Genomic DNA, 10,101 nt, shown 5'->3' on the forward strand with positions numbered 1-10,101 from the left:
CCAGACAAGTTTTGCGTGATAGATCTCCCAGATCTGTGAGGCCTTGATGGTTTCTACAACCCACTGCACTGAAATGACATTTGCCTTTCTTGTTTATCTTCAGTCTTTATTCGGCCTTATTTTCACCTATGCCCCAACCTGCACACCCTGGTTGGTCTGTTCAAACCATGTCCATGTCCACTGTTTCTTTGTTCATGATGTTTGTTCCTCCCATGCCTGGAAAGTTCTCTTTTTAGCTACTTAACCCAACTCAGATCTCACTTCCTCTGTGACACTCTCTTGTTTATTCTAATATACACTAATATTTCCCTTTTCAAATTATCCCATTTAGAGTTGGAAAAGACAGTTTGGTGTTTAGTTTCACTTCTCATCTGATCTGCCAGTTGACTTACTGGTGTTCTGTGGTGTTTTGTTTGTTTAATGTAGGAGTTGCCTATGCTGATAGGAATACTTTCAGTAACAACTTAAAGACCTTGCACAGTAACTCACTGCATTCAGATTTTTGCCTCAGCCTCAACCCGAAATCAAAAGTTGAGGACCTACTCTGTGCTTGGGGGTCCGGAAATACAGAAACGTAGAAAGTACAGTCCCTCATGTCAAGGCTCCCATAAACAGATTATATAATAAGGTCTGTGCAGTGACAAATATACGTGTCACAAATGAACACACGAAGAGAGGGAACCTAATCCAATCAACGCCCGTGACAAATACCCTGAATGAACTTCCGCTCTCATTTTGACAACTTTCTTGGGAAAATGTGGCGGTCTCCAGGACCACCGGGTTAACGCGGCACGTTCAGCAGAAGCCCATGGGCTGTCTCCAATACTGTCAGGGCCAGAGAAATGACCCACGGGCCCAGAATAATGTAAAATGCCCCCATCTTCATTTATCTGCACAGTCCCTTTAAAGAGCCTAATGCACCACGTGCCTCAGCGTCCGTACCCACGGCGTTAAGGACAGGGACCTACAACCCAGAAACCTGCCTCTGCGCTCTGCGGTGGCCCCGCCCGAGACGCCCCGCCTCTTCCGGCGCGCCCCCTAGCGGCCGCGCGCGCCCCCGCCCACCCGTCGGCCCATCCCGGTGACGTCACCGCCCCCGCGCCGCCGCCGCCGCTCCGCCCAGGTCTCAGGTCTCAGGTCTCAGGTCTCCGGTCCCGCTGCAGCGGTCCGCCGATCCTCTCCCGCTGCTGCCGCCGCCAAAATGTGAGTGACACGGCGCGACGCGGAGCGGCCTCGGGCCCGGAGGGCGGCGGCCCGCCGCTGGGACCCCCCGCCCGGCCCGGTTCTAGTCCGCCGCCTCTCGGAGGCTGGCGCAGGCCGCGCGGGCCTTCGCGGGGGCTCCCGAGGCCTGGGGGCGGGCGGCCGCCCCGGGGGTGCAGACTGCAGACGGGCCAGGTCGGTCCCGCGGCGCCGCCGGCCGCCCGGGAGGGCCCCGCGGCCGGCGGGCGGACGCGGAAGGGGCGAGGGCGGGGCGGCCGGGGTTTTCCGGAGGTAGGGAGAGCCGCCCCCGCCCCTCCGCTTACCCTTTTTCCCTTCCTCCCCCGCCAAGTTCACTGAGGGGAACTGTGACCACTGCCCTCGTCCTGCAGAGCCTGCTCGCTGCCTGGTGCCTGGGCTGGGCTCCGGAAGTTGCAAGGGAAAAGACCTGGGCCCTGTGTGGAGGCACCTGCGGTCAGAGTGGAGTCTGGCGCAGAGCTTGCGACTCTGCTCTCTTCTTAAGCAGAAGCATTCTTGTACTTGAAAACGTTGAGTTGCCCGTGGTAACATTCGGAGAACGCTAAGTGTCAAGATTCACCAGGACCCCCTGTCCCCCCTCCAACCTGCTCATTCGTCACCTACAGAGGAGGAAGGAATGGGTGCTTTCGCAGGGTTCCTTCCAGGAACTAGGGACACTCCTCTGGAGTGTTCCTGCTTGAGGCTGCTGTTCCAGTAGATCGCGGTGGTTAAAACCTAGATCCGTAGAATTATACAGAACCTGGTCTAAACACAGGCTCCACTGCAGCCAGCGGTGTGGACTTTCTAAACCTTACTTTACTCATCTTTGAAATGAGGTTAATAGTAGTGTCCCCCTCAAAGAGTTTTGAGGATTAAATGAGAAAATGCTTGGAGAAAATGCACCAGTACATGGTCCTTCGCTATTATCGATCAGACAATAAACTCTCTGAGGGCAGGGCTGGGATCTGCCGCATCCCTGGTCTTTGACGCATGGTAGGTATAAAATAACTGTCGGTTGAATCAGTGAATCAGTCAGTGGCTGTTGTATGCAAGACATGGGGAAGAGACCTGTAAGACACAGGAGTCTGTGATTTATTAGAGAAGGCAAAGCAATATATTTCTGTATCTGAAACACCAAAGCATTGCCAACCAAGTCATGGAAGCAATTAGGACTTCAAAGCCAGAGTGGTCAAAGAAGATCTTTCCGGGGGAAAAATAAAGCATTCGACGAGGATTTTAAAAGAAGTACTTCTTGAGAGAGGGAGCATTGCTTCATCTTACCTTTCCCACTGACGCCCCCTCAACCCCACGTCCTGGTGTTTCTGACTCTGTTTCTCTAAGTGAATCTATTTCTCCATACTGGAAAAAGGGCATTCTATAATTGTTCATAACTATGAAGACCATTCTTGCCACAGTGAAAAGCTCAGAAGAGTACTGAGTGCCTTGAAGTAGGTGTAGGTCTTAAAACAAGTAATAAAAAATGGGAAAGCAGAGTTTATCTATCTTAGGATCCGGTCCTTCAGTGATACAAAGGAGATCCTGTTAAACCTTCACTTCAGACCTTGGTCCCTTTGAACACGTGGGTGAATCTTTGAAGTTACAGAGGAATTAGAAGAGGTGTCATTTCAACCTCTGTTCATTGCTGCAGGAAGGATTTTCTTTTTCTGCTTTAGTTCTGAAATTCCTAACACTGAGGCTCCTCCAGTACATCTTCATACTTACAGAAGTGTGTTCGGAATCCTAATTTACTCACGCTTGTGTCTTTACATGTTTCAGGACTACAAGCGCACCTGCAGGGTCAAGTGCTGCCTCTGGCAGTAGTAGAAGACTTCAGCAGACACAGAATCAAGTGGATGAGGTATTGCCCCAAAGTGCTGAAAACATGAATCATAAGCCAACATGGGAACACTCTGGGAATAGCTCTGTTTAGAAAAAGGATCGTAAAAGTGTGAATGTAAAGTAAATTTTGACTGTCATAAATGTAACAAATTTTTGTCCGCTACTGTTTTGCAAGCCCTTATCTAAGCTCCTGAGAAGTCACATCCTACTGGTTTCAAGCTTGTTTTCCTGTGACCGAATCACATACCTAAAGTACAGGCTCTCCTCTCAGAACATTCCTTCAAGAATCACTTTATAATGTATATTTTGCCACAATAAATAAAAAATTAGAGAAGAAAAAAGAACCACTTTATAAAATAAGATAATAGAATTTTAAGGATTAGGCCTATAGATTGCGCAAGCCAGGACCAATCCTTCTGACCAGATTTTTCATCAAAATTCTTTTTCCAGTAGCATGACGTACTAGTTACCCAGTCCAGCAAGTCTCTGTAGATTGTTGCCTATTGACGTGCAGAAGGCAGGTGCTGGGAAACTGCTCTAGCCCAACAGATCCGTATCTGTGGAATTCTTGAGTTAGAAGACCCTCAGAGCATCTTTTGTCCTGCCCTATATATGCAGACCTACAATGGAAAATTGTTTGAGAAATTCAAGCTAGTATTAATATTTCCATAGTCCTAAAAGCTATCACTGCTGAACAAGGATATCTTGGTCTTTCTGCATTTAGCTGCCTTAAAAAGCAGAGTTAAACTAATGTTAGATTCTGTTGTTAAATCATATGGTAATATTTTGGTCTGAAGGTTTTGTTTATGACCTTAATTCTGAAATTTTTACATTTTCATGCTGAGAAACCCATTCTAATTCCATCCTACATGAAACTTCTGTTAACTTACGAAATCAAATTGGGTCCTTTTTCTTTACTAAAGAGAGTTGTTTTGTTTTGTTTTAGATTGAGATAAAATTTACATAACATACAATTAACCATTTTAAAGAGCACAGTTCAGGGGTATTTGGTATATTCACAGTGTTATGCAACCATTCCCTCTATCTAGTTTCAGTTTTTTCTTTATCCCTGAAGAACACCCTGTATGCATTTAGTAATCACTCCCCATTCCCCCTTCCTCCCAAATGGTAGCCTCTAATTGGCTTTCTGTTGCTATGGTTTTGCCTATTCTGGGTGTATCATATAAAAGGGATACAATACGTGGCCTTTTGTGTCTGGCTTCTTTCACTTAGCATCCCATGTTCTACATTCATCGAAGTTGTAGCGTTTATCAGTACATCATTCCTTTTTATGGCTGAGTAGTATTCCATTGCACATGGATACCTCAATTTGTTTATCCATTCATCTGTTGGTGGATTTTTGAGTTGTTTCCACCTTTTGGCTGTTATGAATAGTGTTGCTATAAACGTTTGCATATAAGTTTCTGTGTGGACACCTGTTTTCATTTATCTTGGTTATGGGTCTAGGAGTAGAATTGCTGGATCATACAGTAATACTATGTTTAACTTTTTGAGGAACTGCCAAACTTTTCCACAGTGCTGTACTATTTTACATTCCCACTAGCCATGTCCAAGAGTTCCTGTTCTTCCACATCATCACCAACACTTGTTATTTTCCATTTTTTTGGTTATAGCCATCCTAATGAGTATGAGTTAGTAACTCATCATGGTTTTGATTTGCATTTCCTAATGACCAAATGATGTTGAATATATTTTCATGGGCTTGTTGGCCGTTTGTATATATTCTTTGTAGAAATGTCTATCCAAGTCCATTGCCAGTTCTTTAATTGGGTAGTCTGTTTCTGGTGTTGGTTGATAAGAATTCTTTATATATTCTGGATATTAAATCTTTGTCAGATAACATGATTTGCAAATATTTTCTTACATCTTGTGGATTGTCTTTTCACATCCATGACAAAAATGTCTTTTGATGCACAAAAGGTTTTAATTTTTATGAAGTCCAATTTATCTATTTTTTCTCTTGTTGCTCTTGCTTTTGATGTCAAACCATGGCCAAATTCAAAGTTGTAAGGATTTACTCTTATGTTTTCTTCTAAGAGGTTTATAGTTTTAGCTGTATACGGAGATCATTGATCCATTTTGAGTTAATTTTTGCATTTGGGGTAAGGTAAGGGTCCAGCTTCGTCAAGTGGCTGTCCAGTTGTCCCAGCACCAAGTTTTGAAATTGGAAAGTGTGACTCCTCCAATTTTGTTTTTCTTTTTCAATATTGTTTTGGGTATTCAGGGCCCCTTGGAATTCCATATGAATTTGAGGATTGGTTTTTCCTTTTCTGCAAAAAAAAAAAAAAAAAAAAAAAAAAAGCCATTGGAATTTTGATAGAGAGTGTGTTGAATCTATACATATGTACATCACTTGGGGGAGTACTGCCCTCTTAAAAATATTAAGTCTTTCAATCTGTGAACATGGGATGTTTTCCCATTTCATTAGGTCTAATTCCTTTCAGCAGTGTTTCACAGTTTTCAGTGTGCAAGTCTTTGGCCTCCTTGGTTTAATTTATCCCTAGGTATTTTACTCTTTTGGGTGTAATTGTATGGAATTGTTTTCTTAATTTCCTTTTCATTGCTAGTGTATAGAAGCACGCTGATTTATGGCTATTGATCTTGTACCCTAAAACTTTACCGAGTTTGTTTACTAACTTTAGTAGGGTTTTTTGGTAGATACTTTGGTATTTTCTGTACATGGAAACACCTGCAAATAGAGATCACTTTACTTCTTTTCTAATTTGGATGCCTTTTATTTCTTTTTCTTACCTAATTTCTCTGGCCAGAACTTCCAGTACAATGTTGAACAACAGTAGTGAAGGTGGGCCTCCTTGTCTTTCACCATTGAGCATGGATGTTAGTTGTGGGTTTTTCCATAGATGCCCTTTACTATGTTAAGGAAGTTCCCTTCTATTCCTAGTTTGCTGCGTGTTTTTAACTTGAAAGGGTGAGCCCTTTTTTCTTTTTTTTGAATGAAAGTTTGGCTCAAAGTAGTAAAGCGCTGACCTGAAAAAAAAAAAAATGCCAGTAAATTTCACTGAGGAGTTTTGTTCTTCATTCCTTTACGTGTAACTGAGCGTGATCGTATTCGTCAGGTGGTGGACATCATGAGGGTCAACGTGGATAAGGTGCTGGAAAGAGATCAGAAGCTCTCTGAGCTGGATGACCGTGCAGACGCGCTGCAGGCAGGGGCCTCCCAGTTTGAAACGAGCGCTGCCAAGCTGAAGAGAAAATACTGGTGGAAGAATTGCAAGGTAGTTCGCTTTTAACTGGTCTTTACATTAAGTCACGCTCTGTAGTCTCGGGGTAGACAGAGGCTACAAATGTTGGACTTTCATGAACCTTGAGTTTGCCTTCCCTCGCGTGGAAGTGTGGATTGACTCTGAATCTAAAGCACTGACTGCATATCCTCCTCCTGTCCCCACAACTGGGAATTCTCCATGTTCTGGGGCCGACCTTCAGAAGCATGTAGAAGGGGAGTGCCCCAAATCAGTCGTGGACCTAAGCCCCTTCCAGCCCTCCACCCCAGCAGAGGCCTGCACGGAGATTGACAGGGGAGGGCTGGACAGGCGGTCAGTCTCCACGCGGCTGGGAACGGCTCCAGTGTCAAAGGAAAGAGCCGCTCGAAAGCCGCAGCGGGCGCCACAGAAGGGCAGGAAGCAGCGCACAAGGAGCACGGCCCAAAGCAGAGGCTACACAGCCGCGATCGCATCCCTTCCTGGGTTGGAGGTGACACTTCCTGACACACGGGACAGGCTTAGTAGCCCTTCCTTAGGTGGAACACAGGTATACACAGAGGCCTATCTAGGGACCACAAATCACTTGAACGTGTTATAAAAAGCAGATAAGTAACTTCCAGGCCCTAATTGAGAACATGAAGTTTAGGCTTTAAAAATTATGAATATCTCAGATGGTGGTGCACCTTCATTTCTCCTTCTGTGACTAGAACGATATGATATGATACTCTTCAGTAAGCGCGTTAGTCTCTGGTTTTGAATGTGAACTGGACTGGTGTGTCGTTACAGATGTGGGCGATAGGGGTCAGCGTGGTCGTCGTCATCATCATCATCATCATCGGTGAGTTCTCCTGCTCCAAGCTCACTGCGGAAGTCTTCTCTGCTCACAGTTGACTGCATATACAAGAACTGCAAATAAAAGTTCCCTCGGAGATGTTAGTTTATCCCAAAGGTTTTTGTTTTCATTATTAAGTGTTTTAAGTACTTGGGTGCTGAGTCTGAGATTTTCCAATATAAACATTAATCCTTTGAAGTTAGAGAAAATTTATTCATTTCCACTGAATGAGTGGAAGTAAGTTTTCTCTCTGAATATATTTTCATCAGAGATTTCCTTTTATGAGAAATAGTGTAGTCTAGCGATTAAAAGCATGGACTACCTGTGATCCACCCTAGCTCCACCATCCAGTTGTGTGGCCTTGGGCAAGTAATTTAATATCCCTGAACCTCAGTTTCCTCATTTATAAAATGGGGATAATAATAGTACCTACCTCATATGTTTGTTATGAGGACAAAGCTGTTAATATATAAAAGGTGCTTAGGATGGTGCCTGGCATATAATAATAATAGTTATATAAATAAATGTATATACACACAACTATCATTACTATTATTATGATCATTACTACTGCTACTATATACAATATTGGAACAGCCCATTGCCATTCGTAGCCCAGTGCGTGAGAACTATTTAAAGAAATATATCTTGCATCCTTTTTTTGACAGCCTCCTCTAGCCCTCCAAACAATGTAGAGAAGCCACTAATAGGAAATTGGACAGAAATTGAATTTCTGTTCACACTTAGACTGCAGCGTTTGATGTTTATTCTGTATTTGCACTGAAAGACTAAACTGTTGTTTTTCCGCTTTTTTGCATCTCCCCTGCTTATTAGTGTGGAGTGTTTCTTCCTGAAGAACCAGTGAAAGTCCAGCCTGCTGTTCAAGAAACCTCTTCAAGAGTTTTGATTTAGAACCTGCTATATTATCAAGCTTACCTACTGTTATATCTAAAATGATTATTTTCTGTTAGCGACTGTAAAGTTTGTTTTCTAGGAAATGTGCCTTTGTTTTGTAATATGCACTCCAAACTAGAGGTGTAGTCAGCCCAGCCCCCATTTTGCACAGTGCCTTTTCAGATTTACATATGGGCTGATGAAGAGGACTTCTTAAGTTGCAGAGTGTAATAACCTGGCAGTAATGTTGTCTGATTAACTGCCAGTGATTCCAGTGAAGGAAGTTTGTTCCAAGTTAGCTGTCCTCGTCATACGACATTACTCTCATTTTAAACCTCTGGGTAGTCAGATTCCAATTTGTGCCTTCCAGAAAGAACACTACTGCCTAACACAAATACAGGCTGTGCCTTATTTTGCTATTTTTCTGATTCCCTTTAAGAGAACTCTCTACTGTTTATAAACACTGCTGACTCTTCCGCTGTTTTTAAAACAAGTTGCTGGTAAAGAGTTTTTGCTCCTGCGTTAGATATGAAGATGTTTACTTTCTTGTTACTGTTGTTATGTATCACTTGCTAAAAATATTGTTTTAATCAGAAATAATAACCTCGTTAACACATTTTTATAGAACTGTGGCTGTGACCAAAGTTTCTGTTTTGCCAAAAAGTTAAATCCCAGTCAGATGTCAAGTCTGTTCCTGGTAGATAAATTCAGAAAAGTGACCAGTGGGACTCAAGGTGCCCTTCAGAATTAAAATTGTAATATTGTGTGTGAACCTCTGACATCCTGGCAGGCCTTTCTTGCCCTTGAAAGGCTGTAGGTCTTGCGACTCTCCTTCCCATCCAGCATTTTTCCTGGGGGTTAGAGAAGGTTTGAGCTCGACTGACCATCTCATTCCTGTAGACAAGAGTTTTACCCAGCCGTTTGCAGATTATCAGCTGTAGACTCTAATATGTTTCTAATAATTATGTGAGCAACAGTTCTGTAGTCTTCAAGTGAGACCATCTGTGAACTGGGCATTTTCTGGTCCAGTCTCCACGGACGATAGCTTTTTGGAGTTTGTTTCCTATTTTGACCCATAGTCCGCTTCCTAAATCTGTCTTCTAAATTATGCTCTTGATTAGGCATTGGTCAGGGGGACGACTCTTTTTACAGAGGATAGCTAACCGGAGACACTTTCTTTCTTCGATGTCACAGACTGTCTGCATAAGATGCTGCTTTGGGAATAGCTGTTGTCATCTGAGAGGCTTTTGTTGTGTACGTGAGACTTTGGACATCAGGGTGTGAGGCTTAAGGACAGGAATTCAGGTAGGAATGAAAACAGACGAGGCACTGAGGGGGAAAGGAGTCTTAACCACCCTGTGACTCACCGTTAGCGGGATATTCTAAAATTCTTGTTCACACACTCGTTTGTGACTTACAAAGCAACAGTTAGGGTGCACCAGGACCCAGGTTCCATTTCTTTAATATCTGTTCCCCTGACATCAGTGAAATGGTGTGAAGTTGAAACTATGCCTTGCAGTGTGCCCACCTGGGAAGAAGGGAGCAGCTGCCAAGTATCGGGACGTTGGCCCCCCCTCGGCTCAGGTCTCCGGCCGGGTCTGACCCTGAAACCTCGGTGCTCTCTCCTTGGCCTCGATGCTCAGTCCCATGTAACCCACTGGCTGCTGCGTTAACCCAGGAATACTTCGCCTGTATCTGTGCATTTAGCTGGGAAGTCGCCCACTATAATAAACTGAATAAAGTGTGTATAAACATAACTCCAGTGCTTGTGTCACTTGTAGGGGAACAGCTGAGCCTGGTCCAGGTCCTCAGGAAATGGCGCTCCTTGCTGCTCCACCGGCCTCTCCCTTACAGACCCCGAGTCCCCTTCCTCTTGCTCTCTCACCGCTCCCGTCCCTGAGGACTCTGAGCTCCTTGCATACCACTCCCCATGTGAAGCGTGCTTTTCAGTAAAGGCGATGAGTGGGGAACTGGCTTTCTTAACGATTCCTAAAACGTTCAGAATTTGGCTTTTGAGTTTCTTAAATATATGGTCTTTCAGAAGTGACTTGTATAGAGCCAGCCGGTATGTGCTGGACC

General features: G+C 44.1%; 1 protein-coding gene across 1 annotated transcript; it reads left to right on the plus strand.

Annotated features, from left to right (window-relative positions):
* The first annotated feature begins 1,076 nt into the window (after positions 1–1,076).
* VAMP3 (vesicle associated membrane protein 3) lies at positions 1,077–9,779 on the plus strand. Its single transcript, XM_059910855.1, has 5 exons — positions 1,077–1,203; positions 2,992–3,073; positions 6,153–6,311; positions 7,083–7,134; positions 7,963–9,779. Coding segments are annotated over exons 1-5 (315 nt in total). The 5' UTR covers positions 1,077–1,201; the 3' UTR covers positions 7,983–9,779.
* Positions 9,780–10,101: the final 322 nt, after the last annotated feature.

Source organism: Balaenoptera ricei, chromosome 1, assembly GCF_028023285.1.
Source record: "Balaenoptera ricei isolate mBalRic1 chromosome 1, mBalRic1.hap2, whole genome shotgun sequence".
Taxonomy (NCBI): Eukaryota; Metazoa; Chordata; class Mammalia; order Artiodactyla; family Balaenopteridae; genus Balaenoptera; species Balaenoptera ricei.